A 23,281-nucleotide genomic window follows, 5' to 3' on the forward strand; every position below is an offset into this window, starting at 1 on the left:
ATTTCATCATCTTTACTTGCTGCAAATACAATATTACCCAGAACCATGCCCCCAATAAAAATTTTAAATACCAACAAGCAAACAGATTTTTATTATTTTTATTTATTTATATATTTTTTGATTAATCCTCAGCCAAAGATATTGTTTCCATTGATTTTTGTTTGTTTGTTTTTTTAGAGAGTGGAAGGGAGGGCGGGAGGGAGGAGGAGAGAAACATCGATGTGGGAAAGACATAATTGGCTGCTTCCTGCATGTGCCCTGACCAGGGATCAAACCTGCAACCCAGGTACGTGCCCTTGAGTGGGAATCAAACCCAAGACCCTTCGGTGCACGGACCGACGCTCTAACCACGTAGCAACGCCAGCCAGGGCAAAAGAATTTTTTTTAAATACCTATAATCCTGCCCATCCAACCAGAGACAATCTCTCATAACTCCTTGCTAAGAATTCTTCTGATTGGCAAACATGGAAATAGAACAAAGAACAGAACCTCACCCGATGGTGCCATGAGAAACCGACCCCTCCTGGCCCTCCTTCCTTATCAAGAAACTCACTGATTGCTGCAGCCTCACTTAGCTTCACCAGTGCCCCTTGGTGGGACACCGTAGGTCGGTCCCCCTCCTCCTTCCTGTTTCACGTAGCGCAGCAACGGGCACCTTGGAGCAGCGACAGGTTTGCAGGCTGACTTAGCTCTGTAACGCTGGGTCAGGTGGCTGGTGTTTACTGACTTGCCGTTGTTACCTTCCTGAAATGTTACTACCACCCTGTTTTCCCAGGGCGGGGCGCGTGGGGGTGGGGAAGGTTCTTTGTTAAACAGAGTGGAGTATAAAGAGGAGAGAATCTGGAGGCGCCAGGCTGGCTTTGAGTCCCAGCTCTGCCCTTTCCTGGGTATAAATCTTTTAAAAAAAAAAAACTATATATATTATTGATTTTTTTTACAGGGAGGAATAGAGAGTTAGAAACATCAATGAGAGAGAAACATCGATCAGCTGCCTCCTACGCATCTCCCACTGGAGATGTGCCTGCAAACCAAGGTACATGCCCTTGACCGGAATAGAACCTGGGACCTTTCAGTCCGCAGGCCAATGCTCTATCCACTGAGCCAAACTGGGTAGGGCCTGGGTGTAAATCTTGAGCATGTGCCAGCCTCTCTGAGTGTCATTCCCCCCAGCCTTCCTAGCAATGCTCACGGGGTTTTGTGTGAGCGGGGTGGACAGATGTTGTCACCTGGGGCTGGGCCGACCTACCCTCTGACCCTGGGGCAGCAGCAACTGGCATCTAAGTCTGACCCATGACCCCGGCTGTGTCGCAAGCAGGTTCCAGGCCCTGTGCCTCCCCCTCCTGTCCTGATTCCAGGAACCTGTCCCCACACAGGAGCTGCCCCAGCCAGCGCAGCTGCTACTTAAGGAAGGCGGGCCCCGCCTGCACTTGCGCAGTCCTGCCCATCCACCTGGACTCCAGGATGGGAGCCCCGGCCAGGGCCCTGCCCTCTCTGCTGCTGGGGCTGCTGCTCTCCTCCTCCCCGGGGGCCCCGGGGGCCAACCCCGGCCTGGTCGCCAGGATCACCGACCAGGGCCTGCAGTATGGTAAGGAGCGATGGCTGTGGGCTGGACTGGCTGACCCGCTTGGCACCAGGCTGCTCTGGGTTCGCGGCGCACAGACAGGGCGCTCTTCCTCCGGGCATGTGGCCTTCCGGCCAGGCGGCCCTGGCTGGAACTCTGGCCTCCTCACCCAACCGCTGAGTCGCTCAGGCACTTCCTTGTCTTAGCTGGGTTCCCGCCAGTCAACAGACACAAGGATTGGGGTGCAAGTAGTTGATTTGGGAGTTGATTTCAGGACACACCGTAGGGGAGAGGCAACGGGAGATGGGAGAGGGCAGGAGGGCAGGAGGGGGATGTTAATAAACCAGCTCCCACCCAGGGACTGCAGCAATTCCACTGGGGAAATTCTTGGTAAAGTTTGAAAATATGTGCCTGAGAACTAGAAGTCAGAGCGGTGGTTACCTCTGGCCAGTGGAGACCGGGAGGCGTACGAGGGAGCCTGCAGGGTGCTGGGAAGGTGCTGCCTACCTCTCAGCTGGGGTGGTGGTTGCAGGTGTGTATCGAAGCTTTAAAATTACCTGGCAATTTCTTACGATTGGTGCCCTTTGGGTATTTACGTATTTTATGCCTCCATTTTAAAGAATAGGCAAAAGTAGGAGTATTTTTTAAAAGATGCTAAAACAATGCATCAGAATTCATCCATCCATGAGGGCAAGGGATCGGGGGTATTTATACACTGCTCCCCACAGAACTGATCAAGGGCAGCTCCTCATATTCATGGAGCCTCGATTGCCTTATCTATTAAATGGGGTAATAACATTCCCTCAGGAAAGGTTGCTGGGAGCCCAGACTGGCTGGGGGCAGAGAAGGAAGTCAGGGAAGTCTTCCCGGGGAGGGGAGGTAGAACAGGTAAGGGGAGTTAGCCAGAGGCAAGGGGTAGCACTCCGCACAGGGGCCGGCTCATGCTTTTGCTGAGGAAGGAATGCATGTTGAAAAGAGGCAGACCGCTGGTCAGCGGTGTAGCATGTCCTCCTTGAGGGCAGAATCCTGGCTCCCTCATACTTCAGCACAAGCAGAAGGTCCTGTTTATACTGAAACCCTAAATCAAGCAAAATTTGCCTTTGTCCCTTCCGCGTGTGACTGTGCCATGTTTATTTAACCCGCTCTCTGGCGTTGGGCTTTTTGGTCCTCCCAGTGTTTTTACTGTGTAAACCCTCCTGGCCGTTCAGGGCATTGCTGAGTGCCTGCTGTGCGCCAGGCACCACACCAGGGCTGCCTTTGATCCTCCCAGCCCCTGTGTGCTCTGCAGGGGTTTCCTTTCATCCTCGCGCACCCCAAGGAGGAAAGTATCATCACTGCGTTTTGACAGATGGAGAAAGTGAAGGCTGAGGACTTGTTCAAGGTCACCCAGCTAGAATGATGCCAAAGCCTGGATTCTATCCCTAAAATCCTCACAGTTCCTTCTGCTCAGGCTAGAAGACCCTTAGCTGGGTTCCCACGAGCCAACAGACACAAGGATGCAAGTAGTTGATTTGGGAGTGAATGGGAACCACCCACGAAGGAACGAGAACCACCCACACAAGCACACGGCTGCCCTTCTCCCCTCGTGGAGTTGCTGACACGGGCATTCTGCTTGCGCACCATGAAATGGGCACGTAACCCATGTAATGCTGTGATATCCCCAGTGTTTCTCAAGCCACCTGGCATGCAGAAGGGCTCCATAACCCATAACTGGAGTGAGCGTTAATAAGGAAGTCGGCGTCTCTCCCTGGGTGGTGGGAGCCTCTGAAGGGATTGGAGGGGAGGGAGGCAGGCTGACTAGGTTGACTCTCAGCTTCTTCCTGTCCACAGTGGCCAAGGAGGGGCTGGTGGCCCTGCAGAGGGAGCTGCATAGAATTACGCTGCCCGACTTCACTGGGGACTTCAAGATCAAGCATGTTGGACGTGGGCACTATGAGTTCCACAGGTGGGGCTCCCTTCTGCTGGGGCCCCGAGCGGGCTGGGCAGGGGTGGGAGCCTGGAGAGGGAGGGAGAGCCAGAGGAGTGGGTCGGAACCCTCTGGGACAGACAGTGGCATAGTTTCTCACCGAGTTCAGAAGGAAGTTCAGGGAGGGCACTGGCTCCGCTATTTGCTCATGAAACAAATATAAATGAAGACATACTGACTGTGGACCTGAGCCTCAGTTTCCTTACCTGTGAAATGGGGATGGCACTGCTACCTCCTTTGGGTAATAATAATCCAGGCTCTCCAGTCTGACCCCTTGGATATAGTCTGGAAGGGAAGATAGACCTTAAACTTTAGACACAGTAGCCCAAGGGTTAGAGCTGAGGTTTGAACATCTGGAAGATTCAAGGAAGGCTTCCCAGAGGAGGTGGCATTTGAGCTGAGTCTTCAAAGGATTATTATATACTAGAGGCGCGATGCACGAAATTCATGTACAGGTAGGGTCCCTAGGCTGGCCGGTGATCAGGGCCGATCAGGGCCTCCAGCTGCCAGCCGGGGCCTGCCTTCCTTCTGTGCCCTGGTGGTCAGTGCACATCATAGTGATCGAACTCCCAAGGGGACACACTTTGCATATTAGCCTTTTATATATATAGCTGAGCAACTGATGCTAAAAAAAAAAAAGACATGAGGCAGTGTTTGAGGGACAGACAATGAAAGGAGGGGAATTGAGCCCACAGCTCGTCACTCCCTCCCTGCTCACGACCATTGTTTCCTTCCTTCCTTCTTTTATTCAGTCCATCAGCAAGCGTTTATTGAGCACCTACTCGTTACCAGGCAGATAAAATGGAACGTGGCCATTCTTTTCCCATGGATGGCCCACAACAGTGTGTCATCTTGGTTTGCTGCCCTCGGCCCTTTTGGCGTCTTTATTCCAGCTGCCCTTGGCCTTCCCTGAATCTGATCCTCACTCCCCCCACGCACACACACCTGAATGCATTAAGGGAGGGGATGGCAGGGGGAAGGAGGTGCAAACCCAGAGGGGTGTGTCCACGGCCGTACTCAGATCCCCCCCTTGCCCCCCCCCCCCCATGCATGAGATCTGTAGGCTTGATCCTGAGTGTGTGACTTTGGGCAAACGCCCCTCTTCTGTGAGTTTCTATCTCCTTCTCTGTGAAAGGGAACAAGGATAGTCCTGACCCCTCTGTGAGGCTGTGACACAGTGGGTGCGAGGTGCTTGCCTGGCGGTGTGGTTGGTGTGGGGCGCACAGCAGGCACTTGGTACGTGGGGGGAACCAGACACCTGCCTGAAGCAGCCCTGCTGGTCCAATTCCCACTGGGGGGAGGTACTAGGCGAGATCAAGGCCCCGGCCAGGGCTGATGCTCCCTCCGTGTCTCTCTCCCCAGCCTGCACATCCACAGCTGTGAGCTGCTGAGCTCTGCTTTGATACCCCTTCCTGGTCAGGGCCTGAGCCTGTCCATCTCCGATGCTTCCATCCGGGTCCAGGGCGACTGGAAGGTGCGCAAGTCATTCCTGTAAGTTTGCTCGGCTCCCAGGCTCTCGGGCCCTTGGCCTTGGTCCCATTCTTCTCGGGTCCAAGGAGCTCCTCCCTCTTCAGAAGGCCACATGGTGGATGGAGGGAGTCCACGGCCAGAGACCCCCAGGTTCCAAGTCCTGGCTCTTGGGCCAATCTCTTCCCATCTTCTGCCTCCCTGGTGGGGTGCCCGTGAGAAAAGTGAGATAATCCTGTGCTTTCTCGGTTTGCTTCCCCCGACAGCAGACCCCAAGGCTTCACGTGAAGGTACCTTATCTGGGAAATGATCTAAGGAGGCACCCGTAGGCGTTGGGGGAAGGGAGGCAGGAAGGGAAGGAAGACACTCTGAGACCCTCTGGGGACAGTGTGGGTGGAGCACGCCTCTGAGTTACCCCAACGCAGACAGGCGACCGTCTTCCTATTTGCCATTGGTCAAGGGAGGCTCCCCAGGCACTTGGACCCTCTAGGGTCCTTTGATGGAAGGTGGGTTCGTCTGCCGTTAGGAAATACCCCAGACTCCCAGTTGAAGCATCAGAGTTTTATTTTTCTTGCACGTCTGGAGGCTAGGGGTCCGAGATGAAGGTGTCAGAAGGTCTAGTTTCTTCTGAGTCCCCTCTCCTTGGCTTGCAGATGGCCGCCCCCTGTGTGTCCTCACATGGTCACCCCTCTGTGCATGCACCCGGGCCTCTCTGCGTGGGTCCTAACTCCTCTTCTCACAAGGTCACCAGTCAGATGGATTAGGGCCCATCCTAGGGGGCTTGTTTTAACTTAATCACCCCTTTAAGGCTCCGTCTTCAGTACAGTCACATTCCGAGTCCTGGGGTTTAGGCCCTCTACGTATGGGCTGGGGGCGGGGCCCAATTCAGTCGGTAAAAGAGGGCTGCCCAGCCTCTTCTGGGGAACCTGGCCTGTCCACTTTAGACCTGCACTGTCTGTGTAGCAGCTGCTGCCACATGCCATCACTGAGGATGTGAAAAGAGGCTGGGACGACTGTGTGAAACCCCCGATTTGAAGATTTTAGCACAAAAAGAACACAAGAAACCTCATTAATAATTTTTAGATTGATTACATGTGGAAATGATAATTATAATGAATTACTCTTTCTTTTTGCCTTTCTTAACATAGCTACTAGAAAATTTTAATGACCAATGTGGCTCACATTATACTTCTGTTGGACAGTGATGCTTTAGCAAGATGCTCAGTGTGTGTGTGTGTGTGTGTGTGTGTGTGTGTGTGTGTGTGTATCAACTATCTATGCACATTCCTTCAATTCCATGAACGAAATCAGACCACACTCTTCTGCCCTGGCTTTTTTCACTGAAGTATATTCAAGATCTCTTCATAGGAGCATGTAAAGATCTACCTCATTTTTTTAAACCTTTTTTCCAATGTAAAATTTTTATTGAGGTGAAATCCACAGAATATAACATGAACCATTTTAAAGTATATACTGGTAAGTCAGTGGTGTTGGTACATTCACAGTGTTGTGCAACCACTACCTGTGTCTAGTTCTAAAACATTTTGTCACCCCAAGACATAAATGACCCCATACCCATTAATCAGTCACTCCCCACTTCCCCCTCCTCTACCCTGAGGTAACCACCCGTCTGCCTTCTGTCTGTGGATCTGCCCGTTCTGGACATTTCATATCAATGGAATCATACAGTATGTGACATTTCGTGTCTGGCTTCTTCACTTAGCATCATATTTTTGAGATTCATCACATTATAGCATACATCAGGCCTTTATCCCTTTTATGGATGGGTAATAGTCCATTGTATAGATAGACTACCTTTGGCCTTTTTTTAAAAAAAAAATCCTCATCCGAGGATATGTTCATTGATTTTAGAGAGAGAGGAAGGGGGGGGGGGAGGGGAGAAACATTGATGTGAGAAACATCGACTGGTTGCCTCCCATACATGCAACTTGGGTATGTACCCTGACTGAGAATCGAACCCTCGACCTTTTCGTTTATGGGACAATGATCCAACCAACTGAGCCACACCAGCCAGGGCTGGCCTGATTCTTTTAAAGGCTGCATGGCATTGATGCCCACAACTCACTGAACCGTCCCTGCTGGTTGACCTCTAGGTGGTTTTTTCTGTTTCCGCTATTACTCGTGACCCCCCAGTGAACTGCCCGCACATCTGTCTTGGCCAGAAGAGCCACAGAGTAAAGGCTTAGAGGTCAGGCCACTGGGCCAAAGATGTGTGTGTCATTAGGAGGGATCCCACAAATCTGTATTCCAGAGGTGTTCGCCCAGCCACAGCGCCTGGGGCTCCTGTGGCCCCTACCTTCGCAAGCGCTGGCCGTTAAAACTTCAAAAGTTTTATCAACCTGGTCGGTGGAAGCTGGCATCGTAGTGATTTTTATTTTTAATAACTTTCACATGCTCATTTGCAGTCAAACTTCCTGTTCCTGTCTTTGATCTCTTTTCTTTTTGGTTGGTTTGTCCTTTCCTTATTAATTAGTGTAAGCGTGTTCTTTGTGTATTAAGGAAATGAGCTCATATTCGAAGGAAATTAGCTCTGGCTCGCTCGTGGTGCGGTTTTGTGTTGTTTTTTTTACTTTGCCTGTGGCACTTTTTGTTCACTGGAGTTTTAATTTTCTGTGCTGGCAAGTGTACGACCATTTCCTTTGTGGCTTCTGAGAGCTGGATCCTTCCTAGAAGGGCCTTTGCCCATCCCTGACTACAAACAAGCAAACCCAGGCTTTCTTATAGACCAAGCATGTCAAACTCAGAGGCTAATACGGGCTGTATAAACAAGGCATGCGGACTGCGGGCTGCGAGTTGGATATGCTTGTTACAGATATTTTTATGGACTTCTTTGTAATAAATCTTTGCTTTGTAATAGTATTTGTAAAATTTTTTGTAATTAAATTTTTGCTCCAGCTCCACTTATTTTGGGGTGAGAACTGGGCTTCAGATTTCATATTTCCCCCCACACGGTGGCTGACCTAGCCTAGGAATTCACCATTCTTCTCTCATCTCCTCCAGGAGGCTACACGGCTCCTTTGACGTGCACATCAAGGGCATGACCATTTCCGTCAACCTGGTCCTGGGCAGTGAGTCCTCGGGGAGGCCCACGGTCACTACCTCCAGCTGCAGCACCCACATCCGTGATGTGGAGGTGGACATGTCGGGAAATTTGGGGTAGGTCACCACAGGGGCAGTGCCAGCTGGACCCCTGGCTGCAGCCCGAGGTTCAGCCAGCCAGCCAGCCGGCGACCTGGCCTCTGACAAGCACAAAGGTCCAGGCGTAATGCACGAGCCCGTCACAGGCACTTGGAGGTTGTTATTGGGGACACTGCTGAGATGGACAGATTAACAGACGCACATTCCAGCCAGGAGTCCTGGGGAGCCATTTCCACCAGACGTTTTCAGGAACTACCTCAGGCCAATGAAATGTGGCTGTTGGAGGAACACCAGGGCTTTTGGCCAAAGGAGAGTTTATGAAAAACATACAAGCCCTTGGGCAAGTGTCTTTGAGTGGAGTGTCCTTGATTAGGGAAATGTGGGTTCTTGAGCCCCTCCCCCAAATCGACTGAATTCGCTTGGGGCACAGCAGGGGCTGGGATGCCAGATGCCCTGAATCAGGGAGTGTGCCGGAGCTGGGGCTCAGGGTCACAGCAGGTACCACACCGGGGCAGGGAGGGCTCCCTCGGGAACCGGCCTGCCGGAGGCCAGGGCCTGGCTTTCCCGGCGGCCCCGCCGACACTGTGCTCAGTGGCACACGGCTGACCTTGCCCTGTGCTCCATTCCCCAGGTGGCTGCTGAATCTCTTCCACAACCAGATCGAATCCAGATTCCGAGAAATACTGGAGAGCAAGGTAAGAATGTCAGCGCCACGCAAGGGCTGGACTCAAGTCACACGTGGGCCAAGGCCCAGAGAGAACAAGCCACCTGCCGCAGGTGGCAGAGCTGGCGGGTCAGCTGGGCCAGCACGCTGGTCTCTGGACTCTGCGTCTGTCCTGTAAGGCAGAGAATGGTTAGACGCCTGGCCAAGGGTCGGAAGCAGGGGCCAGCAGACTCCCGCCCCACCCTCCGCTGGGTCTTGCTCACTGGCCCCCACTCCCCCACAAAGGCCCAAAGGAAAAGCAGCACTTAGATGCCTGCAGCACCCAGGCAGGAAACTTCAAGAGCGTGTGAACCGGGTGAGAACCTGGTCCCTACCTGGGCCAGCACATGAGCACCTGCCTGGGGGGGCAGGCAGTGATAGTCAGTTTTTCCCATTTAAAAAATTATGTGAAATCTCCAAATTGTTATATCTCTGGCCAAAACAAAAACGTTTCACTCCCATTTCGGAGGTATCATACACCTGGGGCTGTGTCTGTAGCAGCGTGTGCGTGGGGAGGGAGAAAGTAATGGAGGAGGAAAGAGAGAAATACACGCTCTTATATCCCTGCGCCTTGGCCCAAGGTCTGCTTTGGCTCTGAGTGCCCCCTGGTGGTTGAATCGGAATAGCGGGCATCCCCACAAACTGGTGTGGCAAGCTGCATTCTGTGCCTTATCTTCTGGGGTCCTGGGGTCTAGGTGAGTGTGGGAAACATGCAAATCTGCTTCTCCAGCACCTCACTGCCATGTTGTACTGAGTCGGAGGACACAGAGAGCAATGAGCAATCCAGCCAGCCTGTTAAGTGATGACATTTGGAAGTACCTACTTTAAATACACACTTATGTGGATGGCAGATCTACGTACTATCCAGTTCTGCTCTTCCCCTCTACATTCCAGGAGCCCGGGGCGGCTCAAAAGAACTGTCTGCAATGGGGGAGCTCAGGGCAGTGCCTCTGGCCAGTGTCCACTCATCAGGCTGTGTAGGCGGCTCCCTAACTCAGATGTCCAGCCCTGGGATCGACTTGGGAAGGTCTGATTGGTCCCTCTTGGGGTCCATGTAGGGACCTAAGTGTCTCTGATTATTTCTGTTTGTTCAGTGCCTGGCACATAGTAAGTACTTATACGTTTTTATGAGCAATGAGCAAATATGTGAAATGTGACTAAAGCAATTAGCACAGCGCTAGCCCAAAGCCAGGGAACTCCCTCAGGCTTTCTCTCCCATCCTTTCAGGTTTGCGAAATTATCCAAAAATCGGTGACCTCTGACCTACAGCCTTACCTCCAAACTCTTCCAGGTAGGGTGCCCCCCGCCCCCGCCACCAGACAGTTTATTTCTATTAATTCTCATAAGAGCATATATGTATCTTACAAAATCTTAAGTGGGACAGAAGTATAGAAAGTAAAAATTAAAAGTCCCTTTTTCTCCTCAAATTTTCTTCCAAGAGGTAATCTCTGTGTTGGGTGTATCCTCTTCAATATTTTCTTTGCATATACAAATATGCATATACATATAAATACACATGCACATATGAACATACATTCATATATATATTCCTTTGTTCACGAATATAGATGCATATGCATAATTGTGAGTAATATTAATGTACACAGGATAGACATTGTCCTTGTGTAACTTGTATATGTTGAAGATCTTTCTATATCAGTGCATATAAATTGATCTCATTTAAAAAAATCTCTTTGTGGAAGTCAATACTTAGAGAAAAGTGCTCCCATTATAAGTGAACAGCTTGAAGAATTTTTACAAACTGAACACATATATACCAGCTCCCAGATCAATATACAGAATATGATTGCTCTCTCGGGTATCCTTCTGTCACTATCCACCGCTCCACGGGAACCACTACCCCAACTTCTACCAGCAAAAGCTAGTTTTGCATTTTGTCCATGGATGGAGCCTTGCAGCACTTAAAGTCTTTTACCAAAAGCAAAGCCTTTCTTTGTTCAACCTTAAAATGAATTTGACCCGTGTTGTTGTAAACCGTGAGCTCATTCATTCTCCTTGCTGTGTAGTATTCCACTGAGTCAAAGTCCCTCCATTCTACTGTTGAAGGTCATTTGGGTAGTTTCAGTTTTAGACCATTATGCATAGCACTGCTATGAATATTCTAGCTCATGTGACGCATGTCTTTGGGTTACACTAGGAGTGAAATTGCAGGCTCACCTGGTATGCATAGTTTCAACGTGATTGGATCCTGACAAACAGCTTTCCAACAGAGTTGTAACAGACCTCATTTTAGTAGCTGTGTAGTAGTCCCTTGGATGGCTGTGTCTTCATTTATTTATTAAGTCCCCAGACTCTGGGCGTGCAGGCTTGGTGCCTTCCTTTGCTATCGCCCATATGGGGAAGGCGGCACCTCGCCCAACCTCCTTGCCTGCACATGTGAGTGTATCGTAGCACAGTCCTCAAAAGTGGAGACCCTGGGCTCAGGATGCACAGGTAAAGTTTGTGGTTCACTCCCTGACAAATAGCCTGAGGTGTCCTCTGATAGCATGGCCCCTACGCTCCCCTGTGGGCATGCCCCTCCAGTGGAGGCCCAGGCGGGCACAGACAACCCTGTGTGAGATACAGATCCCCTGTTCCTCCAGGGCGTTAGGGGGGAGAGTCTGAGCCCTCTGCACATGCCGACTTTCCTGACTAATTGGTTTGTGTTGATAGGAGGTCAGTTTCCCCTCAGTTGTAAACTTGGGGAGCAATACCCTTGGTCAGAGAATTCTCCTCATTGTGTAGCTTCCTTGGCATGAAGCTCCTGGTGTGAATGGGCTGGCAGACCTGGGCTCCTCTCGCCTTCAGGGTGTGTGTGTGTGTGTGTGTGTGTGTGTGTGTGTGTTCACGCACATATGCGTGCGTGTTCCTGGAACCTGCTCACGCTCAGGCAGAGCACACCCCTCCCCTGATGGCTAATCCACTAGTGGGACAAAAGACCCAGCTGGTCTCTCTCTTACAAAGCAGCTCTTTGCCCAGGGCTGGGCTGGGTGGAGGGTCTGGAGGCAGAGGGGCAGGGGCTCTGAAGAAAGTCACCGGAGTGTAGGTCATCAGAGCCCTCACACCTTCTCCTCCTCTGGCTCCTGATTCTGCCCCTCCCCCGGTTCACAGTCACAACAGAGATCGACAGTCTCGCTGGCATTGATTACAGCCTAATGGAGGCCCCACGGGCAGCGGCCCAAATGCTGGACGTGATGTTGAAGGTGAGGGTCCTGGAGCAGGGGCTTGGGTGGGTCCTGCCTCAGCGATGCATTCATCCGTCAAGATCAGCTCTTTCTTGGAGCCTCCTGTCCGCCTGGCTCAGCTCTGTCCTCATCTCCCCTGGTTCCAGCTGTGTTGAGGGCGGGGCAACCAGGAGTGGTGGGGAGTGTTCCCAGACCCTCTCACAAGGGTCTGGTCTGAAAACGCCTAGGCTTGTAGCTTCCCCTCCTTCCCTTCCTCTCCTTCACCTTGCCCACCATGCAGATGAGCTCAATCAGGAGGTCTGGCCAATAGGTCTTGTGGGTTAATACACCAAAGCTGGTGAGTGTTTTATTAAGGGATTCCAGACATGCACCACTTTAAGAAAGGAAAGATCCAAAGGAAAACATCTTTGATGGTGGAGTCTCAGGCAGTGTCTCTAGCCAATCCCCCCCCCCCCCCCCCACCTCCCCATCAACCTGTATAGTGACTACCTAGCTCAGAAGTCCAGCCCGGAGGTAAACTTTGAAAATTCAAATGGACCTTATTTTCTCTCTCCAGGCTGAAATTTTTAACCGTGAACATCGCACCCCAGTTGCTTTCCTTGCTCCTGTCATGAGCCTTCCTGAGGAACACACCCGAATGGTCTACTTTGCCATCTCTGATTATGTCTTCAACACAGCCAGCCTGGTATATCATGAGGCAGGGTACCTGAACTTCTCCATCACAGATGATGTGGTGAGGCTGGCGGCAGAATAATGCTTACAAATGATGATGTAACGTGGCTTCTCTTCCTTCTTTCCTTTCTGCCTGATTTACATCAGCGAAGTAATAAATTATGACTAAGAAAAAAGATCGGGACCAGGAAAAATATGTCAGTACAATTTCCCTTTTCACTTTGGCTGCCAGGAAGCTCAAAATCTAAATTCTTTCTTATAACAACTGTAGAAGGTTCTGTGGCTTGCTTGTCTGTGTTTTATTCTCTCCCCCTTCCCTCAGTCTATATCTGTTATTCTAATTCATAATTTCATTCTGATAGTTTGTAGGGTTTTGTTTGTTTGTTTGTTTGTTTTAAAAAAAAGATTTTAGAGAATGAAATGCATTAAGTTACATAGAATACTAAATAAAGACCAAGTTAAAAGTAAAGCACAATTATGAAAACACTGGACCCATAAATATCTGTCTGGGAGCTTCCTTGTAGCCAAAGTAAAAAGGAACATGATTTAGTGATTCGTGGTAAAAAGCAGAAACAAAGTTCTCCTAGCACATACCTCTAAAACAACGTTCTCAAAAGTGGCTTTGTATAAGGGATACTAAATCTTAGAGTGGATCACATCTTTAACCCTTTGCGCTCCAATTTTATATTTGGAATTCAAACAGTCTGGTCCGAATTGGAAGTCCTTCCTCTCTTGGTTGCAGTAGTTCCCTGGTGGAAATTGCCAGTTAGCTCAATCACCAACTCAGCTCGACGTTGGACCTGCTACTAGCGCCTGGTCTGTCGAGTCAGCCTCGATGTTGGAGCGCAAAAGGTTAATATGTCTGGGTTTCAGAAGGTCATTTCTAGTAGCTCTTATAGCCTGTGAACAATGTCAGGATGGTGGGAAAACACAGGGTGGTCCAATTTGGGTGATCCAGTTTCCCTGGTGATAAATCAGGAACCACCTGGTGAATGACTGGGTGACTTTCCCTCCCATCATCACATCTGATTCCCCCATCCCACGGTGCTGCAGTCCTTTCTCTTGCAGATGGGATCACATAACTATGTTTTACCGAGTGCCCACTATATGCTAGGCCTTGTGCCAGATGTGTTGTACCCACCATTTCACTGAACCCTCACGATGCCGTGGTAGGTGGGGACTATTGTTAACCAATTTCACAGGTGAGGGAGTCGAAGCTCAGAGAGGTGAAGGGAGTGGCCCGAGACCGGTAACCGCAGGCATTCGAGAAGTTCCAGTCCGAAACACCCCCCCACCTCTCCCTCTCTGTTCAGACCTTCAGTTCTGGAAGGAGCACCCTAAAACTTCTTTGTGTCTCTTCACTGCAGGTTCCACCGACCTCCAACATCCGACTGACCACCAAGTCCTTCCGCGCCTTCGTCCCCCGGGTAAGGCTCCCCTCGGCCCTCGGTGGTGCAGGCCAGCCTTCAGGGGTCTCTCTTTAAAACCCACAGGCTCCTCTCAGCTTGACCAAGAGTCAGAAGACAGCAATGAGCCCCTCAGTGAAGGCCAGAGTGCTGCAGGCTTTGGGACTTTCCTCCCTTCAAAGCCCCAATAGCACTGGCCTGAGCCCCGGGTCTCCTGGGACCACAGGTTGCCCAGCCTTACAGGTGCCATCTGAGAATCCCAAGGAATGCCATCATGACCCATGCACAATGGAATACAATGCTTGGGGACTGTCACTGATCTAACCCCACTGGGCATTAAGTTGTCTGTAAGGTTTTGGTTTTTTTTTGTGTGTGTGTTTTAAATATTTCTTTATTAATTTCAGAGAGAAAGGAAGGAGAGATAGAAACATCAATGATGAGAGAGAATCATTGATTGGCTGCCTCCTGCACGCCCCCTTCTGGGGGTCGAGCCTGCAACCCAGGCATGTGCCCTTGGCCGGAATCAAACCTGGGATCCTTCAGTCCACAGGCCGACGCTCTCTCCACTGAGCCAAACTGGCTAGGGCTGTCTGTAAGGTTTTGCCATGATAATGTCCACTCCCTGTGTTCATGGAACGGTGTCCTATGACACCGCTAAGAGAAAAAGGCACAGAGCATTTTATGGGAGTCAAACCCACCAGAAAGCATGCTCAGAGTTACCTGTCGCCCTCCAGGCTCTCCCTGCAAACCCGTACGTTTCCTTCTCTTGACATAATCTCCTCATTCTGCCCCCAGCTGGCCAAACGCTACCCCAACATGAACTTGGAGCTCCAGGGAAGAGTGGTCTCTGCCCCCGTCCTGAACTTCAGCCCCGGGAACCTGTCCTTGGCCCCCCAGATGGAGGTTGAGGGCTTTGTGCTCCTGCCTAACTCTGCCAGGGAGCTTATCTTCCAGCTCGGCGTGGTAAGGTTTGCTTTTGCAAGTGCTGTTCCTTTTTCCCCGTGTGCTTCCCCCCACTCACCACAGGTCCAGTTCCTTCAGATTTCAACTTGAACACCACTTCCTCAAAGAGGCCTTTCTCGATTGCTCTTACCCCAGTGCACCTTAGGCTCCTTGTCATTTTTCTCTTGTAGCACCCTAGTCATTTACTTCATTACATTTATTATGAATAGACTTAGGCAGCTGATGGCAGGTTTATTTGTTTAATGTAGTTGTCTCCCAGCAAGTGAGTCTGGGCTGCTGTGGGAAGGAAGGCATAGGGGTCTTTGACCTGTTGGCTCTGCATCGATAGCTGACCCCTGAAGACTACATTTCCCAGGATCCCTGGCAGCACTCTGACATCAGCTAGGTCAGCCAATCGAAGGCACTATCAAGAGAATGGAGGGCAGGAGGAAGGAAGAAGCGGAGTATTTTTTCCTCTCTTTGTCTAGGACGGAGACAGGGGGAGTGACCGTCTCCTCCACGGTGGCTCCCATAACCCCAGCTCTCTCTGTTCTTCTGGCCTTGAGGTGAAGTAGCTCCCTGCCTCTGTTAATCCCTGAGTGGCCACTTCAACTCTCTTTATTTTTTGGCTTTTCAGCAATTCCATCTCTTGTATCACCAAGTCCCTGGGTTACATTCCCTCTGAGTTAAATACCGAGAGAGCCCCCCCTCCCCAGGGGACCCTGTCTTCTAGGGAAGGGATTTGGAGCCTTTGGGGACTCTTGCTCACTGGGCAGAGAATTTTGTTCTTTTCTTTTAGGTTTGAAACCCAACAAGACACATTTCTGGAAGAGTAATTGCGCCCACATGCTATATCTATAACTTGATGTTGTTATGAGAATTTTTGCCACCAATATATTTTAAATGAAAATATAATCTATTATTACTCTCATGGCTATTGTTATTCCCAGGGCTGAATCGTAGTCCTGACATAGCGAGAAGTGAGCCCTTTGAGGTCTCGGGGACAGGCACTCTACACTTGCTCTCAGTAGCCTGTTCAAAGTTTACTGTTCTCATGGTCAACCATTTCAAGTAAAAATGGTTCAAGTTCAAACATCAAGCACCTACCGTGAGCCTTCTGGGAGTCTATAGTCTACTAGCAGGTTCCTGCTTTAATTCATCGAGCTGTTTATTTAGAGAAGACAGCTGGTCCTTGCAGTACGTGACAGCCTCCCTCACTCAGACCTGTTTCCTTCTCCTGGAATCTCCAGACCACTAACCTGTCGGCCACGTTGACCTTCAACGCCAGCAAGATCACTGGGTTCCTGAAGCCAGAAAAGTAAGTCAGCCTCCCACCCACACGGGGGCGCTCAACCAGGCTTGCTCCATCTGGCTGGCACTCGCTGATTCTCTGTAACTGGAGGTGGGGATGTGACCAGGTCCTCCTGTCAATGTTTAGGGCCCAACATTTAAGAGGGAAACTTAAATCTTGCCCCAGTTAGCCAAATTCTTTTGCCCCTCTAGCCCCACTTCCACCAACTTCTTTTCCACCTAAGCCCCATTACTTCCAGTCTTCTACAGAATGTAGCAATACTGCTTTTTCTTAATCTACGAATTTTAGACATCAGCTGTCCTGACTTCCTGAAGTGATAAAGATTGAGCTCTTGTACACTACCCACCTCCCCTCTTTGAGTCTTCCCAATAAGGTGATATCATTGTTTTTAGCTAGTCATCTTTTTCACTCCCGCCCGTACCCCACCCGTGGCCATGTGCCTTCTCAAGCCAGTGCCTCCTTCTTTCCAGGGAACGCCACCTAGCTTAGGTACCATGGGCGTAGTACCCACATCTCTGAGTCATTTCTGATCTGTTGTAGGGTACAAGTGGAACTGAAAGAATCTAAAGTTGGACTATTCAATGTAAGTTATTATTGTTTTTATCAATATTATTGTTTTGGTTGGGGTATTGATTAATCCAGAGTCTTTACTAAGCAATGCTACACGGTGCCTAAGAGTAGAAAATGGAAAAGGAGAAGAGCTGTTCTCTGCCCTAGAAAAGTATAGAAGCTCTCAAGGACATAAAACCCAGGGCGAAGCAAAAGTTACATCCCAATGTAAGGCCGTCTATCCTTAAATCTCCTGTTGGACCAATTTCTTAAACTGCAAGGAATAGAAAGCCAACTAAAAATGTCTTAAGCATACGAGAGGAATATATAGAAACATGTGATTAAAAAACAACCACAAAACAAAAACAATGAAAACTACTAAGGCTAGAGATTCCAGGCATAGCTGGACCCAGGTGCTCAAATTAATGCACCAAGAATCTCCATCTCTCTGTTTGCTTTTATCAGTGTTGGCTTTATTCTTGGGCAGGTTATTCCCATTGGTGAAAAACCCCTAAATTTCCTGTGGTTTCATTAAAAAAAAAAAAACACACACACCAAAATCCCTGTGCTAGCTCTCATTAGATCAACCTTAGCCACGTGCCCATTCTTTAGCCAATCACTATGGCCAGAAATACGACAAGGCCAGTCAGCCAAGTTTCCTGGAGCCAGAATTTTCAATCCCCAGTAGTATAGACTGAAATTGGAAAGGGCGTTCCCAGGAGGAAAATAGGGACTTGTATTAAAACAAGAGAAATTAATTGCTGGGCACACAAAATGAAGAGATGATTTTCACAAAGAGGAAAAAAAGTGGTGAAATAGTCCCCTATTAAAGGAGGAAAGAGAATGGGAAGATGGGTGTGGGCTGAAGCAATCATGGGGAAATTTCTGAAAAGAGAGAAGGTGGGATGATGGCAGCTGCTCCTCACAGGCCGAGGAGGAGATGGGAAGACTTGAACTTGTGGTAGTTGTTTTCCTCTTCAGCGTCCCAAGGATACTGACCTCTGACCACACTCACCTGTCCTCCTCTCCCAGGCTTTCCCTTAAGTACTTATGAAGAGGAAAGAAACACATGAAGTGTGGAGAGACACTGTGCACAGGGTCCCCAAAGAATGACTCCTTTCAGAGAACAAAGTGGATAATGACACACTAACATTGTATCTGGGCATGGCATGTAAATGTTCTAAAACATTTGTAAAACATATGTAAAGATTCACACAAAGAGTATTCATTAAGTTTTTGGAACATGTGATAAAAAAGAAAGCCAGAGCTATAGAATCAGATAAATCTGGATTCAGATTCTGACCCTGCAGCCCAGTGTCTAACAAGCCACTTTCATTCTGATGACCTCAGCTTTCTTATCCATGATATGGGGACATTGATGTCCACTTAAAGGGGTTATTGTAAAGACTAAAGCAGATATATGTAATGCTCTGGGTCCTACACCTGGCACATAGTGAATGTTAAAACTTGTGTATCTTGCCCTGACTGGTTTGGCTCAGTGGATAGAGCGTCGGCCTGCAGACTGAAGGGTCCCAGGTTAGATTCTGGTCAAGGGTATGTCCCTTGGTTGCGGGGTGTGCAGGAGACAGCTAATCGATGTTTCTCTCTCTCATCGATGTTCCTAACTCTCTATCTCTCTCCCTTCCTCTCTGTAAAAAATCAATAAAATATATTAAAGAAAAAACTTGTGTATCTTAAATTTTGTTTATTACACAAGTAATTCAGGAAAAAATTCTCACTGTAAAAAACTGTTTTTGAATATTTAAGACAATGCTAAGCCAAACTTCGATGTTCTTCCTAGAGGAAAGATGGTTGGGTGTGCAGTCTTCCAACATTTTTCTCTTTTTGCACACTTAAGTGTACATCTTGATGTAGGTATCTATCTGAAATTTGCTTTTTCCAAGTCTTTTGCCATGTCAGCACATACTGTACCATGTCACCTCCAGGGTGGCTGTGTGGGGGTTTATCGGTGGGCAGTATGGCGCACGTGGTCACAGTGTTCTCTGCCAGGTGGAGAACGCTGTGACCAGGTGAACAGTGGCCACATGTGCCATTCTCCTGTTCTCCACCAGGTGGAGCTGTTAGAGGCGCTGCTCAACTACTACATTCTCAACACCCTCTACTCGGAGGTCAATGGTAAGTATCACTATGGATTTTTCCAAGTCAAGAGTGGACACTGCTTTTGGGGGGAAAGAGAGCTGGACTTGGAGTTGGGAGACAGGGTTCTCCTGCAGGCTATGAGACCTGGGCGCGTCACTTCCCTATGAGCGCCAGGGGCTGTCTTCGTAATGGGAGTGTTGAAGTCCACCTCATCTCCCTCCAGGGCTTAATGAAGGCTGGGGCCTGGGGCAACAATTCAGAGCACAGGAAACGCCTTCTAAGAGAAGAAGAGACTCACGAAGGTGCCCCCCGCCCGCTGAAGTGGCAAGGGAAAGACTAAAGACCAAGTTCATATAGAGAGCACAAGACCGCCCCCTCTAAATTCACATTTCTGATTCGGTTGCCAACACCCTTTAAACATTTAAGCATAAAGACCTAAGCCCTGTTTCATTTGGCTGCAATAGAAAGCAACATGGGGTGGAGGGCAGATGCCCACGGCTTCTTATCATGAGTGCATCCCGCCCCATGCCTACCACTCCTTCCAAATAGCCTCATGGCGGCAAGCTCAGGCTCCTGTAGCAGCCTTCCTGGGTTTAAATCCCAGTTCGACCCCTTTCTAGCTGTGTGAGCAAGGATAAAGTTACTCGGCCACTCTGTGGCTCAATTTCCTTATCTGTAAAATGAGAATAATAATCCTATCTACTTCACAGTCTTTGGTGATAATTAAATGAGACTATGCTGTGTATAGAGTTTGCACAGAGGCCTTTTTTTAAAAAAAAAAAAAATTCTTTGTCTATAATTGCTATTAACAAATTTCTCTCAATGTTGTGCCTCGACCTCCAGCTAAACTGGCATCAGGCTTCCCCCTTCCTCTGCTAAAACATATTCAGCTCTACGACCCTGTTGTCCAGATCCACAAGGTGAGTGGGTTCAGGGGGCTCAGGTGGTTTGGGGAAGGGACTGTTGAGCTTTCCAGGTTCAGAGGCCAAAGCTCAGTGGGTGAGGTCCAGCCCAGCTCTGCAGCCGGGAAAGCCTGGCCTGGGGTGGGATGCTAACTGCCACGAAGCCATCCACCTGTCCTTCCAAAATGGCTCTTCTGTGGGAGCGGAAGGTAGTTGACACGGTCAGTGCTAAACTGCTTTCTACCCCTCACCGTGAGTGACCTGGGGCGGCCGCAACACTAATTCATTTTTAAATACTGTGGTTCTAGATATGCCAACAGGCTGAGTTCTAAAAGCCATTTGTAGCTTTTTAAAATGTCTTCTAAATTCTTAAGTGGAAGAGCTTTATTATAAACTAGTGGCCCGGTGCATGAAATTCATGCACAGGGGGCAGGGGAGGTATGTGTCCCTCAGCCCGTCTTGCACCCTCTCCAATGGGATTGGGCCTAAACCAGCAGTCGGACATCCCTCTTGCAATCTGGGACCGCTGCATGCCTGCATGCCTGATCGCCCCTAACCACTCTGCCTGCCAGCCTGCTCACCCTCAACTGCCCCCCCACTGGCCTTCTCACCCCCTTCTGCCCCCCCCTTGCTGGCCTGATCACCCCCAACTGCCCCCCACCAGGCTGCTCCCCCCGAGCTGCCCCCCCTGCCGGCCTGATCACCCCCAACTGCCTTCCCCTCCTGGCCTGATCGCTCCTAACCACCTCTGCCTCAGCCCTGCCACTATGGCTTTGTCTGGGCAGCGGCCATGGAGCCGGCTGGGGCAACCAAGAAAGCCAAGCTTCCCACGCTCGCTCTCTGGCCGGCTTGGTTCCATGGCTCCCACCGGCGCCACCATCTTTGTCACATCAATTTGCATATTCCCTCCTTATTGGCTGTGGGCGCCACCATCTTTATCGTGAAGTGGTGGTTAATTTGCATATTACTCGTTTATTAGATAGGATATGTGTTTGGTGTGCTCCCCCTCATAGACCCATTACCCCCACATATATCCACAGTTTGAATTTTAATATACTTCCTTCAGTATTTTTTATCTCGCTAAGCATTTGAAAAAATTGTGTTTTGAATAGTTGCATTGCTAGTACTCATACATGTTTTCTTTTTGTTGCAATCTAGTCCCCCACGCGCCCCCCCCCCCCCCCCAGTGTTAAGTACTGCCTCATCCATCAGATGGACCATAATTTACTGAACTATTTTAGGACTAAGGAACATATCTAATTCTTCACTATTCTCTCCACTGCTCGATCGAGCATTTTATGGTCCATCTGTGCCTCACAGTCCAGGGTATCTTTCTAGGGCAGCGTCTGTGAGGTGGGGTGACTGGGATGGTGGGCACTGAAGGAGAGGCTGCTTTGTGCCTGGCACAGCATCAACATCCAGCAAACAACAGCTGCGAAGAGAGCGAAGGGCAGCGGCGTGGCCAGGAAGGTTGAAGCTCTGGCCACCTGATATATTTGAAAGTCAAATCTCCAAAAGTCTTTTGGGCGCTGAGATACTCAACACCCAACTTCGGTTGGGCATTTACAAGGAGTCAGACGGATTGTTGTTCCGAGCAAAGACTGAGTGACAGTTCATGCAGCTGGCTCCAGTTTCCTCCTCTGTAAAATGGGGTGTAGCCCGTAGCCTGCTGGGCTCCTGGGACAGCAAGAGGCCAAGCACGGGAGCGTCTCGCTCAGTGTGGCACGTGGGAAGTCATTGGAAGATGTATGACATGCTCGTATTCATTAGAATTGTGAGCTCCATTCTGTCCATTCGTTTGACACCCAAAGGCAGGGGATGTCTCGCCGGGGGAAAGACTAGGACTTGGCCTTGAGTGCAGAATTCCTGCCCCTTTGGGTGATGGAAACCTACGAGGAAGTGGGAGTGGAAACCCTGGCGGCTCACAGTTTTGTATCGTTTGCCAAGGAGAGAACATTCAGGTGACACAGAGGACATTTATGAGGCCTGCCGGAAGCAGCAGCTTGGGAAATGGCAGATAAATCGCCGCCTTAGAGCAGGTCGCTGGCAAAAGCAGTGCTTTATGGAGACCTTGGGGACGGAGGCACACTGCGATTTATGTACTGACCTGGTTTCTGGCAGAGCTTGTGTCTCCAGAGCCGTGGGCCTCCTTTCAAATCGGAGAAGCATCTCTTTGAAGCAGAGGATGCGTTTACCATCCTGTTCTGTCTTGTCTCTCCTAGGACTTCCTGTTCTTAGGCGCCAACGTCCAGTACCTGAGAGTTTGAGGGCGAGGAGACAGACGGGCACGGAGGCCGCAGCGGGGTCAGCAGCGTGAAGCTCCAGATCTGCAGGCTATTCCCGGAGATTCTGGGAGGATGAAGACTTTCCTGTTCTCTCTGGGGGAGGTCTGCCTGGCCTCTGCCCCCCACTCCTCTTCGGGAAGTGTGCCCAGGCCCTCTTCAACTCCGGACTTTACTTTCTCCGCCAGGATGGAACATCGTCCTCACTGGCCTGTAGATCGTCAAGGGCAGGCACCGTCGTTTTCATTCACTGTCTGATCCCCATGCACAGTGCTGGCACGTAGTGGGTCCTCAATAAATACATACTGAATGCTTCACTGAAGGAACCACCTGGTCCTCCCTATTGCCCACGGGATCTGTGGATGGTCAGTCCCATCTGTGGTCTCCAGTGCCTGGCCCTGACCACACTCCCCTTTCCCATCCGCTGCTGCTGTGGGAACCTCAGTGAGAGAAGAAGGGATTCTGCTCCCCGCTCAGCCCTGGACCTGGCACTGGTGCCCTCTCTCTTAAGGGGCTTGTCCATCTTGGTTTATGGGGAATTCGTGGGCTCATTTTAATATATGCCTCCCAACCCCCTCACCTCTTGCTTGCTGCAGACATGGAGCCAATGGGTCTCCCAGAGCAAAAACTCAGCTTCCGACTGCTTTCCCCATTGACACGGGTGTAAATTAGGAGGAAATTGACCCGTCTCGGGTTTTGGTCTTACCCAAATAGAAAGCTCATCCCCCTGTTGTTTATAAGCTGCCAGCCTGGAGAAAGAGGCCTTGGTTTCTAATCATCGCGCAACCAGACTTTGATCAGACTAAAGAGCCGCTTCCAACCTATGTGGTTGGTTACCCCAGGACTGGGAATCACCAGGATCGTTTGGTATTTTTTTATTGTGCACATGAGCAGATGGATGGCGCTGCCCGTTAGCAGGTAGGTCACAGGGAATAGACGGATTTACTGTGTGTGACAGATGCGGTCCAAGATGGGACCATGGCTGTGTGAGCAGTGGCTGCCCCTCCTCCCTCCTAACTCCTTTGGCTCACTTGTCCGCCACCATCATCGGTCACTCTGGTGGATGGGGGAAGGG

At 50.0% G+C, this 23,281-nt stretch overlaps 1 protein-coding gene across 1 annotated transcript; it reads left to right on the top strand.

Annotated features, from left to right (window-relative positions):
- The first annotated feature begins 1,458 nt into the window (after positions 1-1,458).
- On the top strand, positions 1,459-22,524 carry LBP (lipopolysaccharide binding protein). The gene is made up of 15 exons (XM_081096583.1): positions 1,459-1,585; positions 3,392-3,506; positions 4,890-5,018; positions 8,016-8,171; positions 8,785-8,848; positions 10,084-10,147; positions 11,968-12,059; positions 12,598-12,774; positions 14,081-14,140; positions 14,915-15,082; positions 16,312-16,379; positions 16,914-16,956; positions 18,995-19,058; positions 19,866-19,942; positions 22,147-22,524. Exons 1-15 carry the CDS (start codon positions 1,462-1,464, stop codon positions 22,189-22,191), a joined length of 1,446 nt encoding a protein of 481 aa, XP_080952709.1. The 5' UTR covers positions 1,459-1,461; the 3' UTR covers positions 22,192-22,524.
- Positions 22,525-23,281: the final 757 nt, after the last annotated feature.

This window comes from Myotis nattereri (genome assembly GCF_964212035.1).
Source record: "Myotis nattereri genome assembly, chromosome: 8".
Lineage (NCBI taxonomy): Eukaryota > Metazoa > Chordata > Mammalia > Chiroptera > Vespertilionidae > Myotis > Myotis nattereri.